This window comes from Thunnus albacares, chromosome 2, assembly GCF_914725855.1.
Source record: "Thunnus albacares chromosome 2, fThuAlb1.1, whole genome shotgun sequence".
Classification (NCBI taxonomy): Eukaryota; Metazoa; Chordata; class Actinopteri; order Scombriformes; family Scombridae; genus Thunnus; species Thunnus albacares.
Genome location: NC_058107.1, coordinates 10,841,490 through 10,869,397, shown reverse-complemented (window position 1 = coordinate 10,869,397; position 27,908 = coordinate 10,841,490). Strand labels below are relative to the sequence as shown.

Sequence of the window (27,908 nt, the reverse complement as noted above, 5' to 3'; positions counted from 1 at the left end):
CCCCTCTGATCTGTGCAGCACTGTGCAACTCTACCCTCCCTGGTTTGACCGGCTTATACATTTGAAATACCTTATTGATGCAAGAAAATGTAATGACATTGTGATACAGCGGGACAATAGTCATTACTGAAACTGCCAGTGCAAAAGATAAAAGATTGAGCTAATTCAAAGTTTATTTAATGAGTTCAGACAATCACCAATTGATTTTAGCACAAAGACCCACAGCGCAAAGCAAATTGGCTTTTCAGTTTTTAAATTTTGCAGGAGCACTGCTGTGTTTGGACTTTTGTTCAGGCACCTTCAGATAAGACAAACACGGATATTCATCCAGGCAGACATTAAAGTCATGGAGCAGAGTTTTCCAGAGGCTCTTTTTCCCATAGATCAGCACTATGGCGGTCACAGTCGTGTAGATGGCTGTGAACAAGAATGTGAGCACAATAACGTTGTCGTGGTTCACTATTATCTGATAATTAACGTACAGGTCGACTATGAGGAAGAGCAGGAAGATGACCACCAGAGACAGAGCCATCCGGATCACCCTCATCTGAGTGCCCAGCTTTGGGCCGTGGGCGCCGTTGGTACTGGCTTTCATGTGGCGGAGATGGATGGCCAGGTGGATTGAGATGGAGATGCAGCATTTTATCATGAGCACCCCCGGCAGTACATCAGCGAGGAGTAGATAGATGACTTCATAAATCTGGCCAGATTGAGTGTTGGGTGTTATAATCCCACAGTCTTTGTTCACTTGGGTGTAGTTGTCTGGTTTAAACACCACAAGCATTGGCATACAGGTGCTCAGGCCACACAGAGGGATGACAAAAACAGCTAAGGTCACATGTCTGAGGATGGCGGCTTGGATCTCTGTGTAGCAATGATTGGGTGTGCTCACCAGCTTGGTGCTGTAGTAGAATGTGAGAAAACTGGTGTCCCACACGATGGTGAACTTGAGGCTGAAGACCAACAGTAGCATGACAGTGTATGGCATCTGGTCAATGCGACAGCTATTGTCCACCTCATCCATGGTCATCCAGAAGTAACAGATCAGATGGTGAACCAAGGTTACCACCGACAGAGCCACGATGATGATTTCACAGGGGTTCCACTGCTTTTTCTGCCTGTAGTTCCGCAGACTCATCAAGAAGATGTAGAGGTTGAAGAAGACAGCCGTGACAGACAACAGACCTGTCACTACCCAGATGGCCACTTTATTTGCCCCTAACATAATGATAATCTTTAGCCCGAACACATCTGCAGTGTAAACCTTTATGAGAATAACTTAATCTTTATACCTCTGTGTACCACTCAGCAGTCTGTGTGCGGTTCTTAAGTGTTTTGTTTTTGCTGTGTTCAAAGAGATGACAAGTTGGCAAGAATTATGCACACACACTCCAAGCCAGACGAAACTTCATTTCTTCCACAGAATGGAATCAGTCACAGTTTGTCGCTGGGCCTGGGGAAAAGACTCACACATTTAGCTTTTGAAATACATAAAATGGATTCAAATAAGCTCAATTAAAATCTTCTATAATGGTTAAAAATATATGTGAAATCTGCATTTAAGTTGGTCATATGTGCAAAGAAGTAAAGTGCAGCTGAGATAAGAGTGTTAGAGCAATTAGGGTAAAAAAAAAAAAAAAATCCCTATTTTTACCTCAGACAAAGGTTCCTTGGGTTGAATGAGAATTTGTATCACTCTGAATCCCGCTTGCAGGTAGTCACAATACGTTGTCTGGCTCAATACTTTTGTCTGCAGCTGAAGAATTCTTTGTTTTGTTTTGTTTATTCAAGCATTAATCCTTGCCTGGAGTTGTCTGCAGGATGCACACAGCAAGGTGAAGTCCTTGGATTTAAGTGTTCCATGTCTGGGATAATATATAGGCATTAGATATGATTTGCATCAGTTATGACCACAGGTGGTGGTGGCGGTGTATTTGCATTGACATATGGGGGTGGGGCAGGATATGCGCTCATTATGAATAGCCATTGACTTTACTGTGTGTTAATCAGTGCACCATGGCAGATCAGCCAAATCCGTAGACCACACTTTACCGGACCCTGCATGCAAATGGTTATTCCTGCAGCTTAGCCACATATTTACAAACACCAAACCATACACACACACGCACACACACACACACACACACACATACACACACACCTATTTACCTGATAAGAAAAGCAAATAACCTTTGAGTCACCTTCAGGAGCAGCCTTGTTAATGCAATATCTTATCACTGAAGTTTCTGCTGTGGGGGGGGGGGGGGGGGGGGGCACTGACTTTGTAGAGTGACTTTTAACAAGATGTTGAGTGAAATTATATTTCAGTCTATATTTTATTTAGATGTATTGTTTGCTTGTTTTACACTGAGTCAAAAGAAGCTAGATCCTAATACATATGCAATTATTATCCTCATCCACATTTTTTCCACATGAATTTTTAGCTTAGTTAAAACTATTACATAATTGAATGGCTAATCTCATACCAAACAATCCAAAAATTGGCAGATTCTGCCGTTTTGCACAGTAAAATAAAAATGCTCTTTTTATGCAAAATCTTGTTGAATCTTGACGTGAAAGCACACCCTGCAGTGGGAGTCACAAAGTCACAAAATCAAACACAGCAGAGGCAAATAGTAAACATGTTTTTGTGATGTGTGTGTAAGGAGGGTGGGGGGAGGGGATCTGCTGGCTACATTTTCAAGAAAAGCTAAAAGGGAAGCATGTCAAAAATTGAAAGTCTAATTTGGAGGCTTTTTTTTTTTTTTGATTATTTGAAACACTGTTTCTAGAAATGCCAAGCCTTTACAAATTAGTGCAGCACGGCATCTTGCCTTGAGGGGGTCCTGGGCAGAATTTATTGCTGAGGGCCCACCAACGCTCACTACTTCCTACAGCTCTTATTAATTCAACATATACTGCTCAAATACGGGTTCAGGCTAATAAAGGACCTTTTGAAGAGAGGTGGGGCCGCAGGCACAGTGCTGACTGCCTACTGAAAGTGGCAGCTGTGGGTTAGTGCCTCAACTATTAGCCATTACACTAATAACTAGTTTACTGGTTGCTCTGCAAAAACTGGAGAAACAGACAAGACAATTTTGCACCGCTTTGTTTTGCAAATGAAATTTGCCAGAAGGCAAATGCACAGAAGAGGATCAGAGACAGTTTGTCTGACCATGTTTATGCACTTCCATCAGAATTTTAGATTTTGATTAAGCTACAGCAGAGTGACTTGTTTTGCACCATCTTCATTTTTAATGCACACTCCAAACCCTTAAACATAATCAGCCTCTCTAAATTAATTGCATTTGAATATCTGACTGTAAAGATACAGTAGTTTTACTCCGTCTATCTGGGTTTTTATTGTAGCTGATTCGGCATGTCAAAACGCAATGTCTGAGTTCATTATGATGATTCAAAAATTAAACTAAATTTGATCTTTTCCAGTAAAGATAACAGTTGTTACATTCTGCATCCTCTGTTTCAAATGTTATCCTCTTTAGTTTTATCAAACCAGATATTGTCATGCAATAAAATATGGAGCCCTGACACGAAAATGTGAATGATTATAAACCATAAATTGACTTCCCAGTTAAAAAACATTTTATTGTACATGTTTTAAAAAAGTGATAAACTGATTGAGCTACTTATGCATCATAGAAAAGAAAGCACCAAAAATAAAAATACAAGCCATCTGCTATTTACATACAGTATTAGTTAAATTGGTGCACTGATGACTTGGATTATGAGAACCATTGTTTTTCAATACATAGTGATGAACACTATGTTACAGTGCATCATGAAAATCAGCCAGCTGTACATTTTATGTTTGTTGAAGGGCTGAGGTAAGATTTTATGAGTCCCCAGTAGTTGTATACCAGCAGTCTGCTATTAACAAGCCATTATTCTCCAGTTAAAAATATTACATTGCACTATATTGCACAATTTGTCACATAGATATTGTGTAGAATATTCTTTATAAGATGTTTTATACTGAAAGTAAAAAGTCTTTTCTTTAGAGTTTCGTGCTTGAAGTAAAAAGTCTATCAGGAGTATGAGTCATAGTTACACAGGGTATCCGTATCGATGGTCATATTGGAGTGGAGGAGGTTTTTCCTCTGCAGTGGTTGGCTGTGTTGTCCCATTATTCCCGCCTGTGTAGATGACTCTGCGGCCAGATTCACTGATGCTAGGCAGTTGGTTCCTAACTGAGCTGTAGTTCACCCCGGGGTGAGTGCGGTAGCCCATCACCGAGCGGAAGCTGGTGTTTCTGCTGGAGGGTTGGCTCTCTGGGGCCTGGGCATCCTCCCTGAGGAAACAGGTCACACAGGTCTCAAGTCAGTTAATCCTTAGATTATTTCATGGATGTTTGGAATGCTTCCCAGTTCTGATACAGTACCTTATTTCATTTGCAACCTCCTTCTCATAGCGGCGCTTATGGCAGCAGCAGATCAAGAGCCAGATGAGGAGCAGGAGGAGGAGCAGCAGCAGCAGAGCACCTATCACCGCCCCAACTATGACACCCACTTTATTGGTAGCTGGAAGAGAGGACATGGTGCTTAGAGATCAAACAAGTACAGCTCTTCTTCTTTACAGATCTGAATAGCTGTAACAAGAGGCTTACACATGATTTTTGCATTACAGATTGTAGCAGAAAAATGCTCCTTCAGGATACACAGGAGAAGTGTTAAGTACTTAAGAGTAAAATTAGAAATAATGATATCATGGACTTACGGTTATATGCATACAGTGCATATTTACACTGCGCGTTGCCGACAGCATTTTTCACCACACACGCGTAACTTCCAACATTGCTATCTGTATGGTTCCTGATCAAAAGCTCCCCAGTCTGTGGGTCTTAAAGAAAGAAGAGAACATTCAGAATGAGTACATTGTGATAATACAGCATCCTCACTGTCTATGTCTGCTTATAGAAAGGCCCTTTTGTCTGCCTTACCTTGGGTTGCAGTGGATGGCATTGAACCTCCGCTTTCTCTACTCCACATATAACTGAGAGGAGTGGATCCCTGAGAGGATTTGCAGCGGAGTGAGACTGTGCCCCCTCTCTCCTCTCCGCCTTCAACCCAACACTTTGGCACTGATGGGGGAACTGATAAAAGAATATAAACATAAATAAACACATAGCATGAAAAATTTTTTCAGAGTAATGCATCAGTGCTATGGTTTATCATGGGAGGGTTAAAGGTGTGAAAGAGGAGAACAATCTGAGGTATGGATAAACAGAAAGGCGTGATCACCGACTGAGAGGGAGAGAAACCAGAAAAGGGCCTTAAACATTCCAAGTGAGTGAGAACAACATTTAAAAGAAGAATAAGACAGAGAAGGAAATGAACAGGTAAAACCGGTTAAAAGGAATTCATCCTCACCCATCACCACCAGCGTGACTTTTCGCATATCGACACCCGGCGCCTTCTTGACTTTGCACTGGTAGGTGGCTGTGTCTGAGAGCCTCACATCAGAGAGAGAGATGGAAGCGTCTCCCTGCTTGGGGTCTGCTATGAAGTTAAGCCTTTTGGAGAGGCTGGGGTCACCGTAGTGGATTGTCTGGCCCCCTGTATAAGATAAGATCTGAGATGCAAACATTGCATTGAGTGATGACACCTCTTCAAAGCAGGTTTTTCCACTGACTGAGCCTAAAGGTAAAAGATAACCAAGACTGTGTAGCATGTCTCAAATGCTCATTAATGCATGTTTAAGTCTTTTCTCCAGCCTCCCAGAGTGTTTATTTCTACTACATCCCCCTCTGTAGATGTAAACGTAAACCCACCAGTTTGTCTTTCTGTGTCATGTCCGGGCTGACGTTGGACCATTCAATGTCCAGTTCTCCAGTGTCTTGGAGGCCGGGGCTGTAGGTGCATCCCAGAGTGACTGTTTCGCCCTGGGCCTTCTGAATGGTCTGTGGCCCCGAGGATGTCACCTGCATCGCCTCTGTCACATCTGATTGGTCAGAGAAATTTTAGTCTCATAAAATACAGTTCTTCCTCCCCCCAGTTTTCATAATCATCTACCGTTGCCAAAGGACAAACAAAAAAAAGACAGAAAAAGATGAATTTCTCTCTCAAATGCATTAATATTTTCCCCACTTAATGGTATTCAAGCTCTGGGCCTGTGCTCCTGAACAGAGAGGAGTAAGAGTGCTGATCTGAAACTAACTGGCCTCTTAAGTCTAACTGAGGATTTGAGGGTTTGGAGCTGTAATAAAATTAAAAACAGTATTTTTGGTGAAAATGAATAACATATTAATTTAAAACTCTCTCAGCTCATTAACTGTCAGAAACATTTTGGTAAATGATCAAAACTGAATGCGCAATGAATGAGTGAACTTGACAAGTGGCATTTAAAAGCTGCGTCTGAGTTGTGTTCACACTCACAATTAAACCCTGCTGACTCACTGTTTATGGCCATGTATTTTAATTATTGCTGATAGCTTGACGTTTATAGAAGGAACTCGATGTTGATCATCATTGTGTGGCAGTGCATTTCAACAGGTCCAAGTTATTTATCATCATCTTCATTCCGCTTCTCAGGGCAAGTTTCTTTTCACAGTTTTCCCATCTAGATAGTTAACCTTCACTAAATATCTTAATGGACCATGTTGATAAATCAAATCAGCCTCATTTTTGATACCACTCACCATTAAATTCACTATATCACTCTGAAAGCACTTCAGTGCTGCCGCAACCAAATGAAGTATGTCAGAGGTATTTATAAAAGCGTGTTAATGGCAGATGTGATAAAGGGAGTCTGAAAAAAGCTCAAATTAGTCAGTCAAATGTTTACACTGTGAAAGCTCCCTTGGGCAAAATGCTGTGATCTAAGGAAGTCGTGTTTTCCATGTGGAGAGGCGGCTAACTTGCCAGTGAGCACAGTCACTAAGCTTGTTACAAAAAGCTGCAAATATTCCAATCCTGTGCACCTACTCATTGGCTAGACCATATGCTCAGATAACACTTTCCTCTCAGTTTACCACTGGGGATCTGGAACTTAAAGAATCAAACATCTTAACACCAAGCAATAAACTACCGGTCTAATGAGGTGGTACAACATGAAGATTTAAAGTCTCAGGGGTTTTTGTGGAACGTGATAAGAGTTTTGCACGTGTTCTGTATGTATGCTGTTTACTTCCGCTTGGCTGCCTGCGCGCATTTGATTTAATTTAATTTCACCCCTGTTTTTATGTTGTTCATATATTAAAATAGACAACTTGGATGGAGGCCTGAGACTAATTTCTCCACTGGGACTATAAAGTCTCTTAGAGTCTTACTTTACAAATGCAAACAACAGTTTGACCCTTAGCACCAGCAGTAGGTATTAAAAGAGGTATGAATGCAGGGTACCTATAAGACACCCACATTATGCAGGAGGCACATGGTTCATTGAACATCTGCAATGCAATTCACCCAGTGGTGTCTGTCAGATCATCTGCTAAGTGCATGTCAGACTGGCCAGTATTTATACATGAATCAAAGATCAGACAGGTACAACTCAGAAAATAGAATCAACAACTCCTTTATACTGGTAAAAATCAACACCTGTTATGTTTGTGGATATATACTCTGTACTTTCCATCCATGCTCATAATATTAATGCCTAACTGGAAGTGTTGTATAAAAGAAAACTTAAATACTGTCTGGAGTTTAAAAGAGAGACCATGAGACTCACCTGTCTTCAGCTGAAATGTTACCAGAAACAGCACAACCACCTTTAGCCTCACGCTCATGAATACAGGCTCCATTATAACCCTGAAAGCAACAGAAAGTGAAGAAATTACTCTGAGGATGTGTTTTCACTGACATTCTTGCATATTTGAAAGCTTGTATTTTGTCTCACTTATTTAATTTCACGGAAGTGAAAACATCTCTGCTTTATGGCTGTCAGCTGCCTCGTTAATGATAAAGCTGTCTTAAATCAACAAAACATGTGCCTTGTATTGGAAGAATTATTCTTACTACCTGGTCTGTTCTTAAGTTTTTACCTCTGTTAACAACAGCTAAGGCCTAGACTGAATGTGAATATCAATGGAAAACAACCAGAAGCAAGACAAACTGTTTCTTTCTTAAGTACACACCACTAAGAAAATCCAATGGAGTTCTACTGAAAGGCATAAAGGGAAAAAATAAAAGCTCTAACATACCTGAAAGTGAAGAAATAATCCAAAGTAAAAGTATGTCCTTTAAGGCCTGGCAATGTGTCAGTACTGGTCAAGCTTGCTTATTTTGTTCTCAGGTGAAACTCAGCTGCAGTAACTGTGGCCACACCCTCTCTGTTCATAGTACATCTGTTGGCCACTCCTACTGTAAACTTGGGAACGTTAAATATCAGATAAAAAGTTTGATTTTTGGAAAAACATTTTTGGAGGTTGGACATGTGTTTCATTGTAAGAATCGGAAATCAGAAAAAGAAGATTTGTCAGTCTTACTCTCAGTATTTGTTGTCTAATCACAGGCTTGTGTACAGTGGCTGATGACAGGGGTTAGAGATTAATGATTACCTGCCAATGTTGAGGAGTTCAACAACAATGTTGCTGCACTGGTTCATATGCTGGTCAACATATCTATCAGCAGCCAGGTTTATTTATTTCATAGTAATGTAAATTATTACCTCCTGTGTTGAACTGTGCTAAAATAATGTTTTTCTGTTTGCTGGACCGTAGTTGTAGATAAATTACTTTTTCAAAATACTGAACATTTTATATGTAGTACTTCTTCAGGGCACTTAAACAATGCTGTAACTTTGGTCTGTTAAATTTCACCCAATCCTTCCCTGACACACCCTACTGACACACCCATCAATGTTGTTGTTGGTCACAGACAGACAGCGCACAGTCAGAAATATGTTGATTTGTGCCTCAGTGCCAAGAATGACAAAGCTGCTCAGGCTATAAATAAAGCTTTCATAAGATGATTAAACTTATCACTGGAATCTCTAATTGTTTGAATCATTTGAACCGGCCTACAATGTCATAAATCCCTGTCAGCTATGAATGATATACCAAAAATGGAGAATTTTGATTTGCAGATCAACAGCTCCAGATGAGTGGTTGTTGTGGTTTCTATAATCTGTTTTAAAGTACCAAAGCTCACTGTGGCTGATGATTCAAAAATGAAAAGAAAGACATTTTCAATGTAGTTGGATGGGGTGGTGAAATTATTCAGTATTGATTGTGTAAGAACGTACAGAATGTGATGTGAGCGCAGAGCATGAAGTTAGCCATTAGGAAACTTAAGTGCTGGGTTAATGCGATCCTGCCATTAATGTTCATTAAGGAGATGAGCAAATTAGTAACGCTCAGTATGAAACATGATCAGAAAGCAAATTTGGAACCAGAACAACCCCCTTCTCTTTTGTTTCATGCTGTGGGTTTGCAAGCCGTGTACCTGAGCTTTATGCAGGGTGCATGAGTGACACCGCATCAATAAATCTGTATGTGAGTGTGTTCAGGAGTGATCCTGCAAATGTCAGGGCGTATGTCAGGCTGTGGGTACGGCTGCCTTACCAGCAGGTGGTTAATTGCCCGGCTCCCTCCCCCTGGTGTAAGAGGAGGTTCTGGCACCAGAGCGCTGTGCCGAACAGACTGTGTGACAGGACAAGGCGGGATCAAACAGACAGTACTGGGACACTGCACAAGACCACCGCTGCAGGAAAGAGAGTGTGAACAAGCATGATGAACACATTTGTAATCACTGAACTGAATATGCTGAACTTGTTGCACACGCCCTTTATTTCACCCAATGATTCCCTAATTATCTCACTAAACTTTGTAGATGAGAGGTGGCCAAACTCCAGCTTTGTTTTGTCTTGGCTGTAGACTTGTGCTATCCCCCATCTATCCTCCCAGATTTGGCAAAGGTAGCCTAATCACACCACAGGGTAGCAAACAAACCACCTTGACAGATGTCCAAATTACAAGTAAACAGCCTAGCAGGGGAGGCAAACAAATGACCAAAGCAAGGAGGGGAGAGGCTACAGCATGGCTGGGCTTGCCAGAAGCCATACTGAAATAGCACAACAGCGTGAGTCACGGTGTGTCAATGTCAGGCAGCCAGTTAGGCACATATATTCGTCTTTTTAAGGTGGAACGCCACTGGGACAAGGATGACGCTTCTGGCGGAGGGAGGCAGTCACTCAGACCCTCAAAGAGCAACGTGAGTGGAATACAGGCAGCACACTCTGGACCACACAGTTTATTCATGAACCCCTGGATCTCTGCAATTAAATGCCCACTCTGACAGTGAAATTGATTTTTTTGTCTCCTTTACAACAATCAGTCATTATTCACAGATGTCCTGCCCATCATAATGATGTACTCTACTGCCTGGGTGGTGTTAGTTAGAGCGTGCAATAATGAGTACAGAAATAGCATCATTGTAAGTGTTGCCAGTCGTCTTTGAATTCTGTTGTCTTGTCTTGTGAAACCGGTAGGATTATTCCCTGTCTCCAAGCAGAGCACATTTTGAGCAGCTCCTGCCCTGCACGCTTTCCATGTGCCGTGCTGCAGAATAAATAATAAAGAGGCAAGTGCAGGGATTCCTACCAGCCTCTGCGATTCTTTATCTCAGTAAGTAACCCACTAAGGAAAGGGCCCATCTACCATGAAAGTATGCTTGAATGATGCTGGACACAGCAGGACAAAACCCACACATATCCCTACTCATACACACACACACAGCCTCCAGCAATATGAGCATAGACGCTGGACCCCATAATCCAATAAGTTGTGCTTCTTGTGCTAAACCCAGTGAAGTCTGGCACACACAGAGAGTCCATGCAGTACGGTCCCCTAAGCCTCGCTTGCAGGAGTGGGATGGAAACTGTATTCTCTGATAAAGAACTTCAGATCTCTCTCCCCCTCTCTGCTACGATAGCTGATATTTCCCACACTCATTGGGGAATTGTGATATAATGATGTAATTTAATTCCGACTTCTCTTTTTTTTAGAATTACAAATTAATAGAAATATTCTTGGAAAAACAGCCTGATGTGTTATGGCAAAAGACTGGTGATGAAAATGAGCATGATGTTATGCTTTATTGTCTGTTGTATCCTCAGTCAATGAAAAGAAGCAAATATTCATTTGGAAAGGAAATTATTTCTGCAGAATTGATACTCAGTTGAATGGGTTCTCATACATGCTTGGCTATGCTTGAAAGCAACATAATAATTCACAGAGTAACGGCAATTTTCATCAAGACACCAACAGTTTGTAGAGAAGAATTTGCATTCTTTTGATGCTATTTGTCTCTGTCAGAACTGCAAATTGGTGAGCTTGGTCAATGCAGAGCAGTAATAAAAAGCATGACACTCTCAAAAAGCAATTACACAGGCACTTTGTGAGAACACGCCATCCACTTTTGTCATTCCCTGACTGCTGATCTCCAACTTAACCATCTTTAACACGTGTTGAAACTTAGCCCTGAGGTAAAACTAATCATAGCTATAACTTTAAAATGTAAACCTGGGCCCTAAAGAAATAGTTCTACATTTTGGGAGAGATGCTTATTCTCTTTCAAAGTATAAAAATGATCATTTGTGGTTTTATGGAGGGTTATGTGTGGGATTTTTTCTTGACCAGGTGCACTGGCCTGCTAGAGTCTCAGATGGAAACCTCATGGTGATAATGTGACTCCAGGAAGTTACTGTGCCCAACCAATAAATAGTCTGACACACAACTTCTCGTAAAACCACAACTTGTCATTTTTACATTTAGTTTTTTTGTATGGATTACACAAACAAGATATAATGTGTTAATTAGTGAGCTTCAGCAGTGCTGGTAGGTGGATTTTGTTTCCTTTAGTCAGAGCCAGGCTAGCTATTTCACTCTGTTTCTAGCCTTTATGCTAAGCTAGACTAACTGGCCGCTGGCTTTAGTCTAGCAAATTATACAGACATGAGAGTGGCATTGACCTTTTCATCTAACTCTCATAAATATACTTCCCAAAATGTTAAAATATTCCTTCCAACATAAGCTTAAATCTGCAGACACGGAACAACATTATCATTCACCTGAAGTTATGTTTGTGTCCTCCTGGCAAATCTAAGTCCAACATCCCCTCTCCCTTTAGCCCTGTTTTGGTCACCACCAACTCTTGGAAGATATCTGGCTCTTTACTGGCTAAATCCTTTGCTTGGTTCACCAGCTAGCCGCTAACTTTGGTGACATGCAATTGGTCCAATGGCCTATTATTTCAAAATCCCAATAGTTTGAAAAATTTGTCGTCAGAATGAAAGCCCATTAGTCTGATGGCCCGTTATCCCAAAAACAAAAGCCCACTGTTTTGAAGGCCAAAATACACACTGGAGTTTTTTTTACATTTAATATCTTAGTGTATTCTGATGTGCAAAGATGAAGATATTGTTTACAAAATGCTTGCTTTTTACTGCATTTAGTGCATACTAACCCTAACCCTAACACAAAAGACGAATGAGGTAGCCTAATCAGAACGCCTAACCATAAATAATGCATGGACAGGGCCGGCAGTCACTGAACTCCAACAACTCCAGAGTGTGTATTTTCAGAGCAATGGGCCTTCAGAGCAATGGGCGTTTGTTTCCAGGATAACGGGCCGTCGGACTAATGGGCTTTTGGTCCAACGGGACATTTTTCAAACTATTGGGGTTTTGGAATAATGGGCCTTCAGACCAATGGGCAGTCCCCATAACTTTGTCTGTAAGCTGTTTGATGCTGGGCAGGTGGCGTAGCATGATGAGAGCAGTGAGCGGTGAAACAGAACTGTAAAATTGCCGGCTGTAAAACCAAAACATTGACAGCAGAAAGACTGCAGTGTTAGATAATAACTCTCTGTGGGTTTCTCATTATGAGCAACACCTTTCACATTACACACAGTCATTTGATCCATTGTTGATATTAACATTTTGATTAGAGCAGCTTTAACTTGTTATTAACCTAAACCTTAAACTAAACCTAATTTTGACTTTAACTTTAAATCAAAGTACAAACCATAAACTAGCCCATTAGGAAGCAAGGACAGGCCAGAAGACATTAGAGAATGACCTCACATAATACTCTGAAGGACTAAAACTCTCTCTCTCCCTCTCTCTCTCTCTCTCTCTCCCTGTTGTCGTCTTCCCCCACCCCTCACACACACCCACACATCTATTCAGATGAATGTGTGGTGTGGGCAGATTGCTCGCTCTGAATTGAGCTGCCCATTTGAACTTGAAAGAAAAAAGAGTTTTGACAGAAATACTCTATGCTTTTCATTTGTGATTTTACTGAACTGTGAACTCTAGCTACAGAGGCTCATCCTTTACTCCACTTAAGACACACAGATGTCCGGAAATCACACAGTTCAATAAGGATTAGGTGGGCAAGACCAGACAGTCTGTGCAGTTTTTCTCCATTTTTCAGAAAAATTGTCAGGAACAACAGTGCAGGCTTTGAAAATAGATGACACAAACAACATAACTGTGTGTTAGTTTGCAAATGAATGCTCAATGTGTGTTCTCTAAACTCCTCATACCATCAACAAAATAGCACCATGATATCTAAAGATGAACTGCAGTCGCAGAAAAACTCTCATGAAACACAGCAAAGGGAAAACAGCCGTCTTTCCCAAAATAGCGCATGCATTTATACATCTACGTCTTCTTGTTACATGAAAACCTGAAAATAGAAAATATATTTCAGGAAGTCCACTTCTCATAGATTTTTTACTGCTCCATATCTCAGTTGTCACCATCAGGCCACTTCAGACTAATACTCTCGTGGCCAGACATGTTATTTTAAAATGCTTTGTGTATCTTAGATTTGGTCATGAGTCAAGATGAATAGAGGAGAACATATGGTCTCATTTGTTATGTTCCAGGTGAAATGTTGCTGTAAAGAAGTTCAATATCCAGAGGGTGGAAGTGTGATAAGGTATTGTATGCTTGAGCAGTTCCACAGGTCAGTCTTCATCAAGATGTTTAATGAGTGTTTTAATGACTCACCGTGCAAACAAGCAGAGAGGATTTGATAAGGTTATAGATGTACAGAGTTGTCTAGTTGAATTGTTTGAATGTGCATAGTATTACATGGACTATCTTAATGATAAATCTTTGCTTGGGCTCTACTAATATGGATATATTATGATGCAGTAAACAGTCTGTTAAGCACAATTTCAGAATTTGTGGAAATAATTCATTTTGTGCCATTTTCCATATTTAAATCATTAAGTATGAAAACTGATGTTTCAGTCAAGCTTTATTTTTTATATAAATATTGAGCTTTGCATAAATTCAAGGTATAAAAAGGTTTAAAGGAAAAGTGTTGATGTTCTCTGTTTTTTATTGTCAACATCCTACTTATAAGTATTGTCTGTGTAATCAAATCTTGATACAGATTATTCCTGTGTGCCATTGACCTCTATTGTTCATAGTCCAAAAACATATCAATGAGTCATACTGTTGCAATGGGTTCCTTCATTTACTTTGATTATTTTGAGTCAATAAGACCGTCTAGCAGCCAGAAATACTCACTAGAGCAACAAATCTGCAGTGGAAAATAGTTCCCAGCACTCTGTACTCTTGTTAAAGAAATGTTTCATGAAAACTGTAGTGCTGTTTTAGAAAATGATTTTGCTTTTATTAAAAAGGAAAGTATTTGTGACTTTTTTATTAAATATACATCTCGGTAGGGAAGTCGAAAAAATTAAGAGACGGCCTAATGCATTTGTGGATTTGGTCTTTTTGTGGGAATTGCTTATGCCTTATAACCAACGGGGATTTTATACTGCTATAAATATGTAAATCAGTGCAGTTGCTAATATATGAATGTATCACTTGAGCATGTTTTATTTTCTTGTATGCTGGTTTTGCAATTCAAACGCACATCCTAGATGTCACGTGCAGATAACAGCATGTTAACAAGTTACTGTGAAATTTTCTACAACTCCCGGCAACAACAAAATTGTCCTACAGACTTTACTGCCACAGACATGTCAAACATGCACATTTCATCCAGGACCACAAGGCCCAAATAAAAATCTTTTACTGGTGTTGCATTAGTGTTTCAGGCTGGCATGCACGCTTGCATTTTTGATGCACGCATTCATAGATTAAAACTTACAAACAGAGAGAAGCACCAATAAATAAATAAAATCTGTTTAAAATATTAAAATGTCTTTTTCATTTTGTCCAAACAGGAAAAGCAATATGCTATGACAACATTCATTGCACATGACTTCATGAATTATCATATTATAGAGATGACCACATTAAGGATAGAGTGCATGAATATTACTGTGTATTTTAATAGAAATATTTACATGTTGCATAAGATATTAAAATAGAAGTCATGCTAATTGTACCCAAATAAAATTATTAAATAGATATCTAACTGTAATGAATGGTATTATTTCAAGAGCAATCAGAGCACTGAAGCCAACAAAAAGAAATTCTCATCAGCTAGCCGCTAATTAATTAATTCACTATTTCTAGCCGCAGTAATCACTGCACTCATGATGATCTGCAGAAGCTTACTTCTGTGTTGGGGAAGCACAATACCAAACGCATTTTATAGTCAAGCCCTTATTCATAAATGAATGTGAGTTATAGATTAGACTGTGGAAATACAGAGCAATCGTTACTCCAACTGATTAGTGTGTTACTGAATCGGATGAGAATAAAGCCTTGAATTGTGGGGAAAATAATCTGTGGATGACATATAGTATGAGCAGCATTCTTCTTTGTGGCTTGATGTTTTGAAACATACAGAAAATAATCACTGTTATCAAACCACAGCAGACACTCTCAATAAAATGCCCATCTTCATATGTAGCTTTTAAAAAGATAGATATTTGAAGCACGTCCCACTCCTACAGAGAAAGCCTAAAAACAACAAGAACTGGCAATTTATTTCAGCTGTGGGGAGGCGGGTCTGTAACAACAATTGTTGTGATTAATGATGATTGGAAGTCTGTGGACCGTCACACCTAAAGGACTTCAATCGTATAAATATGAGATTGCACTGTTTGTCAACTCAAATGATTTGTCAACAAGTGAGATTTTTACTATCCCATAGCCTAAAATGTGCAATACATTTGATCAGTACCACTAAAGGCATCTGTTGTCTGTACTGGAGCAAAAGCTTCCATCACCCTGTAATTCTTATTTCATCTCTTCAGCAGTCGAGGATGGAGTTCTGACTGCTAAAGCAATCCAGCTTTATAGGAATGCTTATTGCAGATTGATTTATTCATTGGTGCGATACACAAAGAGAGGAAGAAAGAAAGAAAGAAACACCAAAAGCACATTACTAAGTTGTACTAGAACTCAGCCAATGGCATGTTACAGTATTTATCAGTTTGTTGTGGAGTGATTAAAGTCTGTTCAATGATTAGTGTACACATTAACTGAATACTTTACTGAGTTGAGCTGAGGAGGAAGTTCTTAATATAGCAGATGTTGGCTTACACATTATCACTGATAGGAAGAGACTGAGAGGTGCTGCCCCAGGAGTTTGTCCCTGGTGTTTCTGTGGTACTTACAGAAGGAGCACTTTGCTCTTCATGAGATTAGAGATGCACCAAAAAGCTTGCATAGACTATCTCAGTGGAATAAAGTATTCAAGGAGTCAGAAAGTTCTCATGGACATTAATAGGGTCACTTGTTTGGTTAAAGCTCATAGACTGTTAGAGAATTACTTTGATTGCAAGTGAAGTGGAAGGATAATGAGTGTATGTAGTTTATTAGACAGACACACTGACACTGCTCCACATTCAATCACACATGTTAGACTTAAGAATAATACAACTGTGAATGTTATTTCATGTCGATAGAAGTATTTTGTTTCGTCCTATGATTTAATAATTGAAACAAAGTTATGTAAATGTATGAAAAAACACTTTGTTTCACTTTAGACATACTTGAAATATACTTTGAATTAACATAAATTACATTTTCAAATATTTTATTGACATAGTCTAATCATACCAAAAGAGATTACATACAATACAACCAGATTGTATTGAAAAATAAAGTTGAAGGAATCTCTTGTGCTTCAGCCACTCCACAGGCAGTGGACAGTGCTCACAGAAAGAGACAAATTGTAACAAACAGTTCAATGGATTAACAACTAACATTTCGAAGCACACTGCGTCACTTGTCGTTTGCACCTTAATAAATTGCTTAAGTGAATCACGTGCTCCAGTATCTTCTTTGAGTGAAGTCTGTGAGAAGTGGCCAATTGAACTGTTTGTATTCAAAAATATGTTGTGATTTTTATACTTAAAATGTGCCATTGCTTAGTTTATTAATGCTATGTATTTAAAACTACTTAAGGTTTTGTTTTTAAATTTGTCGTACTTACTTTACACATACTGGAAATAAAACTTAAATCTACTCAAAAAACATTTTCAGTTGTGCTATTAAAATATCCTAAGTATGTATAAAAGATTGTTATCAAAAAGAGTAGTACGATTTCTGTACTTACTTTGTGCTATTTTTGACTATAACATTGTACTTAATGTATTAACAAAATGTGATCAGTGCAATTTAATATACTGCACTACACTTAAGTGCTATTTTGAGACAGCATTAAATCATAATTAAGTATATTTAAATACACCTTTTGGTACTTAATGTAGATGCACTTGAAATCCATTTCAATCTATTTTTTTAAGTTGCTCAGGTTACATTTCTATGTATTTTCTACATAACTGAATTATAGTACAGTACAAATATATTTATTATATATTTATTATATATTAAATGTGTATTTGTAGTCATCCTAAAAGTGGAAGAAAATGTATTCTAAGTCTATACACAGTACAGGCAGCATCAGAACAAAAAGATGTAAGCATACTTCATAACAACTTGTCTCAACATAACAGTCAAGTGCACATTAGGTTATTTCAGTATATTTTTAATTGCACTAATTATACATCATGAATGCATTAAGTATATTGTTAGTAGACAGCAGCACACTTTGAGTGCAGTAATACACATGAAAGTATACTAAGTATACTTAAATTAGGTGCAATTTTGTATACTTAAAAAAACAGGTTTCATTCTCAAGCCAACAATATGTCAAATGATAAGACAGCATTACAATGACTTTACCTTTCATTGTGATGGATATTTGCTCTAATTAGCAAACAAGCTCTGCTGAAAATGTGGTTTTATTACTTATGCCACAATGCCGGCTGTGCCTGACTGATGCTCATATTGTCACAGTTCTGTGGTTGCCAACAGAAGTCGATGGCTGTCACAGATTACTTAACACCACTTAATAAACAACTGAAGAAGAATCTGCTGCACAGGAATCAGAGGGAGGCCTGTAGGGGAAATCCCAGCTGCCATAAGGTTCAAGTTGTTAAAGGCAGTCAAACCTGAGTAATCCAACAGCAATCCCCCACCCATTCATTCCTGTGTAATTTGTTTTTTTTCCTGCCCTTTAACAACCTTCACTGCGGAGTCTCTGTAGTAATAACCATGGGTTTGGTACTTTTATCTTTATTAGGATGTTTCGTAGCACCATGGCCCTGTAGTCCTCTGCTGCTCTAATGCCGCCATCATTCATGCAGTAGAAGAGACACTCACAGCAATGAGCCTGAGGGACTTCTGTCAAAAGGAGTCCCTACGCAGAAAAAAACTTAATAAGAGCAATATTTTACAGTCATTTACAATGGCAGTGTCTGTGGTTCTGTTGTTACATGCAGTATGTCGGAATAAAAACATTTGGATTGCGTGTTTTACAGCAATGGCAATAGGAAAGGATCTGGACAGGATGTGTACCTTTTCGACATATTTTATTTATGATTGTTATGTTTTTGCTCCAGTTTTGTCAAGTCAGCTTATCTGCCGGTCACACAGACAGCTGTCAAACCTCAAGATTGTCTTTTGAAGCAGAGTTTGGGTTCTGGGTACTGTGTATGTGTGCGAGGTTACCGCAGAGAGGAAATTTCTTTTTCGCACAACTGAATGATTTTCCTTTTTTACCTCTAAAGTGGATCCTCTGTGGACACTGCCACGTTGTCTTTATTATAGGTACCATAGTGATGTTTTATTACTTGGGAAACAACAATATGACTAGGTGCACTGCTTATAAATCTTATACATTTAATTGTTGTTGGCTTTTGGTTGATTTCCCAGGTGTAGGAAGCAGAGCCGTTGAAGAATCAGGGGAAATAAATCAAAGAAAGAATGAAACAATGAGGTAACCTCTCAAAAGAAAGCACTGTATTACGATTACATCATGTAGTCTGCATGTACAGCATGTGTTTGATACAAGTAAACTAAATCGAACTGTGGCTACAAGATATGAAATGTTACTTAAAGCTCTAAATGCACAACAGACACTTTGTCACAAGGAAATACAATGTCAGCTCTAAAGGTCAAGCTGTTAACTGGGTTTTTGCTGCCAATGATTTCCTGATGTTAAGTAAACCCAAGCTGCTCCGGGATCACTTATCATGGATGAGGAAGTAACTCATAAAATGGAATACAGTGTGTTATACTGGATGTTTGAAACAGCCTTCCAGCTCTGGTTCTTATAATGTCATACAGCATTACAGAAAGGGTCTTAACAGACGGATATTTTATTGTGACAAACTTAACAAATACTGGAATCATTACAGGAACTCAAATCACTGACATAAAGATGATACACAGACTGACCAGACACAATGAATATATTTGTTTGCTGACAGCAATGTCTACCTCCCACTTCTTGCAGAGAAAATGTCAATTCTTGCTTTCTCATTAAGCATACTGTTTTAGTTTCAAGTGAGTAATGAATTGGAAAGATGAAAGTGAGAGAATATTTTATGGCACAAAATCATCTTCTTTCAACATTCTTTGTGGTGACACTCTAATGTCATCCTCTTAGAACAATGGCATTTGCTGAAAAGTCTCTCTGACCGACACCACTTTGACACGAACAATAAGGAAGAAATTAGCAAAACCTTTCCTCCTCTGAGGGTCAACTGGGACATACAACAAAAGCTGTAAAGCATTAGTATTCAAATGAATTTTACAGGTGACATACGGTGCACAAAAGATGGAGTAACAAAGAAAAACTGTTTTGGAGCACAGGAGACAGGAAAACTTTTTCTCCCAAACTGTGACAACACTGTCTTTGAATACTTTCATACTTCACTGACTCTATTTTCAGCTGACATTAATCATTTGAATTTAGCACTCTGGAACTCATTATTTTGACTAGGTAGCTTAAAGGTAGTACATGTTCGAATCCTTAAATTCACATAAGAGTCAATGTGGTGCCACTAGATGAAAGAAAGAAAGAAAGAAAGAAAGAAAGAAAGAAAGAAAGAACAAATGAAAGAAAGGACAAAAAAAAGAAAGAACGAAAGAAAGAAAGAAAGAAAGAGAGAAAGAGAGTAAGAAATGGGGACTCTTTTCTGTCTAGTGAGCTCATTTTGTCCAATTTAGGACTTCTCTGGCTCAATCATCCTTGAAGAAATCCCTTCCAGTGGATGGTAGGCTGGTAAGTACAAGAGCAATAGGGGGTGCAATGATGAAGTATGCTCAAGAAAGCAGTGAGCATTTACTGAGAAATAGTTTGACACATAACCTCCCACAAAACTGCAACTTATCTTTTTACACTATTGAACATATTTCTGTACAGATTAAACAAATCATATAATGTTTTAATTAGTGAGCTTTAGAGGTGGTGGGTGGATGTTACCTTAGGACAGAGTCAGGCTAGCTGTTTGCCTTGTTGTCCAGTCTTTATGCTAAGCTAAGCTAACTAGCTACTGGCTGTGGCCTTATATTTACCATACAAACATTGAAGCGGCATCGATCTCGTCATCTAACGCTCAGCAAGAAAGCAGATAAGTGTACTTCCCTAAATGTCAAACTACTGTTTTTTTTAGCTCATAAGTGGAAATCAGGCCGCCAGATAAAAAGAAAACACACATTTGATGTATTGACAATAAAACCCAAAGCAGTAGTGATGAAATATGAAGACTGCTGTTTGGGTTTAATGTGCTTACCTTTAAAAATCACTGGTATAACCTTTGGCAAGGATGAGCAGAATGTTGCACACATGTTAAATTTGAAAAGATCCCCAATGAGAGTTGTAATTCAAAATTTCATGCCTGCCAGTGAGGGTTGAGCAAGTTACCCTTCACAGTCAGTGTTTACAGGAAGCACAGAGAAAAATACCATATTTCTGGATATTTCCAGGCATGATTTTAGCAATTCTATTTTTGACCTCGCTCATCTGCTTGGAGAACCTTCTGGTGCAAGGTACCTCGATTAACTCAATAAGATAGTTTTCATTTCAGCAGTCTTTGAGTGTATAGGCTGTGTATGTTTTTTTTCCTTCATATTTTTCTGGTGGAATATGCTTCTATTTGTGTGTGCATTGTTATAAGTCAATACTATGCTCGCCCACAATTTTTCATCCAAACAAATATCCCCGATAATGATCTGCAAGATGCAGACCACAGCTCTCTAATCAGTATTTTTATTAGCTACACAACACCAAAAGATTTGAAAACACGGGGAATAGCTTTTCATCAGTCACAATATGACAAATCAAACACTAATTACAATATCTGCCAAAATTAGATCAACAAATCATTTCTCCTGTTCATATTACATTTTTTTTGTATGGCCTCGCTGATTTTCCCATCGGCCCTTGAAAGAAATTCATCATGTATGCAAGTGCTGGAAACTAAATACATGGATATAAATTCTGATGGCAGCGTGCTTCCATGCCTGCCTGGAGGCTAAAGAAACCCTGAGTCATGTTTAGAAAGTGAATTATGGAGAATCATAAATCCTTATCAAAACAACCTTTGACCAGTCAGAAACTTTATACATACTTTACATATGCGATGTGTGAACATGCTAATGACTGTTAACTGGAAAAGGAATCAAATGTCTATTTACAACAGGCCTGATAAAACAACTAACAGCTGTGATATAAAGGTCTGGTGGGGGAGGGACTGTATTGTAGTAAGCAGCGGATTATTGTTTTCAGTCGAGTCTCACACAGGAAAAGACACCTCTTACATGCTAGCACCAGCGCTACCTAATCCTGCCTGGGTTAACACATGCACATACTGTATGTCCTCTGGTGCAGGTTAATTTTCTCTCCTAAGAGTGAGCAAGCAGATGGAAAAAAAAGAGAAAAAAAATGATGGAGGAAGGGAGGGGAGGAACGAGAGGATGTGAAGAAGACAGACCAAGATGGGTGATATCGTCTTAATAGAATAACTGCCTTGACCCGTAACACCCACTGTCCCTCAGTAGCCTGCCTCTATTCTTGCTTTCCTTTCGCAGCACACAGCAGCAGCAATATTTCCAAACTGACAAAGGTGGTTACATAAACCAAAGATTCTTAATCTGTTTTTGGTTTGAGGGATTGGAATGTCTTTTTGTCTCACAGACGAGCAAAGAATGGAATTGCCTACTTGGGCTCCACTTAGACTAAAAGCAAACCTGTTTATGAGATAAACTGAGAGTACAGAACAGTTCATTTCTGGCTCAGTAATGTCCCAGGGACTGACATAGACCCCACCCTGAGTTTGAGGTATGTAACCCAGATACAATTAATACAGTTGTTAATACCATAGCGTCATGAGAGGATAGAAGACAGCCAGAAAATAAGACACATGATGGAAAGTATGTCAGTTCCCTTCGCGTACAGCAGCAGATCTATTGAAATGTATAAGACTGCACACTGAATGCATGGATTTTGAGAGGAGATTTTGTTTCTCCACGTTGTGCCAGATAACACATCGAAACTCTGATCAGCACACAATTTTTCATCAACTGTCAGTGTTTCTTTTAATTATACAGTCATTATCACATAGAATGCCTAGTACCCATATTGTTATGTCTTTACACAAACAACGCATAATCATAATGATAGGAATAATCAATACAAAATTCGTTATGAAAATCAACATGGTTACTTCGACACATCAAAGCCTCCATCGGACCTGACCGTTTTTTACAGCTCAAAAAATATCAGTCCTGAGATTGGAACTGTGAGTTTTAAATATCGTTAGCTGGTGCAGCTTGAGCCACAGCGAACTGAAATGCAACTTAATCGTCAATTAGAACTGATAATTTGATAAAAGAGAGAAGCATCATAAGTAAGGAAAATGAAATCATGCAAAATATCTCAGAACAGGATGCTCTCTATATGATTATTCCCCCCATTTTCTGTGGAAGTGCTACCTCTAATTGCTGCACTAGTAGTATAACTGCACAAATAGCATCTGTGGGAATAAGGTGCAACACTGTAACTCTTCCAACCAGAAGCCAGTAAATGAAATGATCAACTCACACATATGACACACACACACATTCATACATATATGTACACAAGCATATGCTCAACAATGCTCACATACACCCTAAATGCTTTACAAGCTACATAATAAAAAAAAAAAAATCAAAACTAGCAAATAAAAAGTGGCTTGGTTGGTTCATATGTCTTATCAGATCAATATAGTTTAACTAAGAATAAGGTCACTCTCTCTCTGAAGAGCACTACTGTAGCAGAGGTCCACTCATTTCGTTGGATCATACACAACTAACCTGGCTGACCCTGCCACCGTTCTCATGTCAGTCAGTGTGATAATTAGGTCTCTCCAAATATATCTCTCCATTCCAGTCTTCTTTTCTGTGCACATAATTATATTGTACTATGCCCCCAAGTATTTCCTGCAGTGCTGCAGAATCTATCATCTCATATTAGAGATAAAACCATTTAATCTCGTGGAAAAAACGTTTACTTCTGCTTAGCAATAACACTTTACTCTTAAGGTGGAGTGGGCAACTCAGACCTCACATTCTATGGACCCTGATATGGTGCATGTGCACGGCCTTGTCTCATTCACCAGAGAGTCCATTGTCTCTGAGTTCGAGTGGTAGCTCAGATAGTATTCTTGCAATTGAGAGTTTAAGTCCTGCTCCTGCTTCCGGGCTTTTTTCCTGCGCTTATGGTTGACTGAGTGCTGCTGCAGCTGCCTCATGGTGTTGGGGTAACGTCTCCAGGAGACATAAATAACGAGGAGGATCAATGACACTGACAGAAACAGGGCTACACTGCCTGCAATGATTTTATGGAAAGCCATATGTTCAAACGGTAGCTCGGGGATAAACGATGTAGGGGGTTCAAGGGAGATGGGTGATGTGGAGCTTGGGGTTGTGAACTCTGTTGTCTTTCTGTCCATCCCACTGGGGCGAACAGGTGAGGCAGTTAATCTCTGTACAGGTGACTCAGTGCGAGCCAGCTCTGTAACACCAGGGGGAGAGGGGTGAGTTGTGATGTTCACAACTGGGGTTGTAGTCAGAATAATGGGAGCAATGGTTGAGAACACACACGTTGATTGGTTCCTCACTATGTCCACAACCCTTTCGCCCTGCACAGACTTGGGACTGCTGCATATCATGCTGATGTCTTTGGAGTCTCTGATGGTTTGGAGCCATCCCATGAGTGGGCAGATGCTGGGGCTGCAGTCCCAGGCGTTACCAGCCAGGCTGATGGTTGTCAGTGATGTCCAGGCTGCCACAGCTTCCACAGGCACACTACTGAGTTTGTTCGATTCAAGGTTGAGTATTTGTAAATTTGGCATACACTGGAAAACAGCTGGGTCCAACATTTGGATTTCATTCCCTGAAAGGTCCAATCTCTGTAGTTTGTGCCAGGTCCAGGGCACCCCTTGATTGATGGATCGTATGCGGTTCCATTGCAAATAAAGAGCCTGGAGGTTGGTAAGGCGTGGGAAAATGAAGAAATTAATCCTTGAAAATTGATTGTGCTCTAAATGAAGCTCTTTCAACTTGAACAGCCCTAAGAATGTTGTGCGGGTGAGGCTCCGCAAGCGATTATAACCCAAGTCTAGAAACTCCAGGCTGCGGCATTCCAGAAAGGTACGAACAAGGATCTGTTTGAGTCCATTAGATCGAAGGTGGAGGTTTTGTAGCTTACGCAGACCATAAAAATGTCCCGGCTGCAGAGACTGCAGCTGATTATAGGATAAGTCCAGATTTCGCAGGTTTGGGATGGCGCTGAATGTGTTATTGTGCAGATGGGTTATTTTGTTGGAGCTGAGGATCAGTTCTTTGAGCCTGCGCACACCATGGAAGGCTAGAGCATCTATAGCAGTGATGGAGTTGTGGTCCAAATAAAGCCAGATAAGCTGATTGAGATGAGCAAACTGGTATGGCAACAAAACCAATAGGTTATTATAACGCAGAGACAGACCTTGGCATCCTGTGGTGATGTTTTCTGGGATGTCATGGAAGATGCCAGATTCGCAATAAACAATCTTTCCTTCACAGCGACAACTTGCAGGGCACATCCTCTCCCCCTTGCTGAGCAGCAGCAAAACAGCTGCCTGCAGAAGAAGACATGATAACCTCCAGTCCAACATCACAGAACCTGTTGGGGGTAGAGTGGGGCAGAGGCAATCAAAAGGATGACTGGTTGTAGAGATGTGTGTTCAAAGATAGTTTAAATAAGTAAAGGTGAGAACTTCATTTTTCAAACACTAGATCATGTAGTGAGGAGCAGCTTATCTGATGAGTGAGACACCAGACCTGCCTCATGAAGAATTGATAACAGAGTCTGATGGAAGCTACTTTTAAAGGTGCAGTTTGTAAGATTTAGTGGCATCTAGCGGTGAGGTTGCAGATTGCAACCAACTGAATACTCCTCACCCTCCCCTTCCAAGTGTGTAGGAGAATCTACGGTGGCTGCAAAACTTGTTAAACATGAAAGGCCCTCTCTAGTGTCTGTGCCCTCTCAGTGTTTGGTTTGTCTATTCTGGGCTACTGTAGAAACATGGCGGTGCAACATGACAGGCTCCATGCTCCCTATGTAGATATAAAGGGCTCATTCATAATGAAGACATAACAATTCTTATTTTCAGGTGATTATACAGTAATTAAAACATATTTATGAATATTATATTCCATTTCTGCCAAGTCCGTTCTGCTAGATGCCAAAAAAAGAGCAAATCGGAGATTTGTATTTGGCTCACCAAACTATTCAGTTGATTCACATAAACTTGGCAGTCTGTCAATACATGTTAAACTATTACTGGAAACCTTGGTGTGCTTTTTAACTCTGACCCTAGCTTTCATGCCCAAGCCAAGAAAACAGTAGGCCTACAGTCCTGCTTTCTTCATTTAAGAAATATCAGAAAAATACTATCTTTTTCATCCTTTTCTGACCTGGAGAAAGTCATCCACGTGTTTATCTTGTCACAGTTGGACCACTGTAATTCCATGTTACTCTTGCTTGAGCCATAGTTCTCTTTCCTGTCCGCAGCTGGTGAATGCAGCAGCGAGTATTTTAACTAATTCAAGGAAATGTGATCACATGACCCCTACCCTGGCCTCTCTTCACTGGCTACCTGTTAATTTTAGAATAATTTTGAAAATGTTTACTAATCACGTTCAAGGCTAAACAGGGTCTTGCTCTAAAAAACATCTCTGAACTCTTCATCCCTTATGAACTGAATCACAGTCTGAGGTCCTACTGACAAGGATCTCTTGGCTGTTCCTTGATCAAGGTTGGTGACTACAGGTGACAGAGCCTTGGCTGTCAAGGAACGTCTGACCAGAGGACCTAAGACTCACCACCTCAGTTTCAACCCTTCAGGTTCCTTCTTAAAACACATTTGTACAGACTTTTTCCTGTTCTCAATCCATAGTCTGCTGTTAGCTTATTGCTTATATTGATTGTGCTTGCATTTTGAGTGGTTTTGTTTATTTGTTTGTTTTGCTTTTTTTAAATTCTACATTTTATATAAGCTTTAAGTGTTCCAATGATCTGTGTTTGCTGTTTGTAACTATTGTTTTGAAAAGTGCTATACAAATTAAGTTGTGGTTATTATTATTATTATTATTATTATTATTATTATTATTATTATTATTATTATAAATATCAGTTATGTAGGTGTAAGAAATACAATAAAATAATGAACATATGTCAGTAAAAAATGATCATAGCTGTCGTTTCGACTCAAAAGCCTCAAGAGGGAGAAACTGTGTCCCTAAATTTTGAGGATCATAATGACTTACCCATCGCCAGTGAGAGAAGGAGTAATCCTCTGTAATAAATGGATGAAGAGCACATTAAACTGCCCTCAGATGTGAAAATTCGCAGTTCATGCAGCCTCAGAGTCGATCCGCATACTGAGCATCACTTAGGCTAGAGGAGAAAATCAAATAGAGGCAAGTTTCCGCAGCGGTCCAGACCCCTGATCTCCGTCTGACGCTCAGAAATAGGACGCCTTCACACTTGGTTCGTAGTTGGAGCCGCTGCTAGTTTAGCCTGCTGTGTGCGCAATAACCCATTTGAGCGCCAATAGACTGATGCACAATCCTCCACTCCATGCAGTCTCTCTCTCCCCTTGTTTTTCTCCATCTCTCTCTTTCTCCCTCCTCTCTCCCTCTCCTCTTTTTCTCCATGTCTCTCCTATCTCTCTCTCTCTCTTTTCCCTTCTCTCTCCCTCTCCCCCTCTTTTTCTCCATCTCTCTCTCTCTCTCTCTCTTTCTCCCTCCCCCCTTTTCTCCATGTATCTCCTCTCTTTCTTTCTCTCTCTATCTCCCCCCTCTCTTTTTCTCCATCTCTCTCTTTCTCCTTCCCCTTTTTCTCCATGTATTTTCTCTCTTTCTTTCTTTCTCTCTCCCTCTCCCCCTCTTTTTCTCCATCTCTCTCTCTCTCTCTTTCCCCCCTTTTCTCCCTGTATCTCCTCTCTCTCTCTCTCTCTCTCTCTCTCTCCCTCCCTCTCCTCTTTTTCTCCATCTCTCTCTCTCTCTCTCTCTCTCTCTCTCTCTTTCTCAGGGGTGTGTAGGCGTCTTTAAGCACACACATAGCCTATAAGCTGTGAATTCAAATTCATTATTTAATTAATTAAATGTATTACTGATTGAATGTATTAATTGTTAAT

General features: G+C 39.7%; 3 protein-coding genes across 3 annotated transcripts; all 3 read right to left on the bottom strand.

Annotated features, from left to right (window-relative positions):
- Positions 1 to 244: 244 nt before the first annotated feature.
- On the bottom strand, positions 245 to 1,225 carry LOC122969741. The gene has a single exon (XM_044335703.1). It carries the CDS (start codon positions 1,223 to 1,225, stop codon positions 245 to 247), a length of 981 nt encoding a protein of 326 aa, XP_044191638.1.
- Positions 1,226 to 3,580: 2,355 nt separating this feature from the next.
- vsig8b (V-set and immunoglobulin domain containing 8b) lies at positions 3,581 to 8,266 on the bottom strand. Its single transcript, XM_044336350.1, has 8 exons — positions 8,156 to 8,266; positions 7,684 to 7,763; positions 5,789 to 5,958; positions 5,388 to 5,589; positions 4,958 to 5,110; positions 4,735 to 4,857; positions 4,400 to 4,538; positions 3,581 to 4,309 (listed from the first exon to the last, which is right to left on the bottom strand). Exons 2-8 carry the CDS (start codon positions 7,754 to 7,756, stop codon positions 4,066 to 4,068), a joined length of 1,104 nt encoding a protein of 367 aa, XP_044192285.1. The 5' UTR covers positions 7,757 to 7,763; positions 8,156 to 8,266; the 3' UTR covers positions 3,581 to 4,065.
- A 14,563-nt stretch (positions 8,267 to 22,829) lies between these two features.
- On the bottom strand, positions 22,830 to 26,240 carry lrrtm4l2 (leucine rich repeat transmembrane neuronal 4 like 2). The gene is made up of 2 exons (XM_044335692.1): positions 26,185 to 26,240; positions 22,830 to 25,431 (listed from the first exon to the last, which is right to left on the bottom strand). Exons 1-2 carry the CDS (start codon positions 26,238 to 26,240, stop codon positions 23,784 to 23,786), a joined length of 1,704 nt encoding a protein of 567 aa, XP_044191627.1. The 3' UTR covers positions 22,830 to 23,783.
- Positions 26,241 to 27,908: the final 1,668 nt, after the last annotated feature.

What these genes read in the sequence shown, in the direction of transcription:
- LOC122969741 (XM_044335703.1), bottom strand. Translation starts at nt 1,225, where the DNA reads ATGTTAGGGGCAAATAAAGTGGCCATCTGGGTAGTGACAGGTCTGTTG.
- vsig8b (XM_044336350.1), bottom strand. Translation starts at nt 7,756, where the DNA reads ATGGAGCCTGTATTCATGAGCGTGAGGCTAAAGGTGGTTGTGCTGTTT. An exon ending in GCCATCCACTGCAACCCAAG is followed by an intron (nt 4,858 to 4,957) that starts GTAAGGCAGACA and finishes TCTTTCTTTAAG; the next exon opens with ACCCACAGACTGGGGAGCTT. An exon ending in GAGGTTGCAAATGAAATAAG is followed by an intron (nt 4,310 to 4,399) that starts GTACTGTATCAG and finishes CTGTTTCCTCAG; the next exon opens with GGAGGATGCCCAGGCCCCAG.
- lrrtm4l2 (XM_044335692.1), bottom strand. Translation starts at nt 26,240, where the DNA reads ATGGAATTACAGTGGTCCAACTGTGACAAGATAAACACGTGGATGACT. An exon ending in ACGTGGATGACTTTCTCCAG is followed by an intron (nt 25,432 to 26,184) that starts GTCAGAAAAGGA and finishes CTCTACAACCAG; the next exon opens with TCATCCTTTTGATTGCCTCT.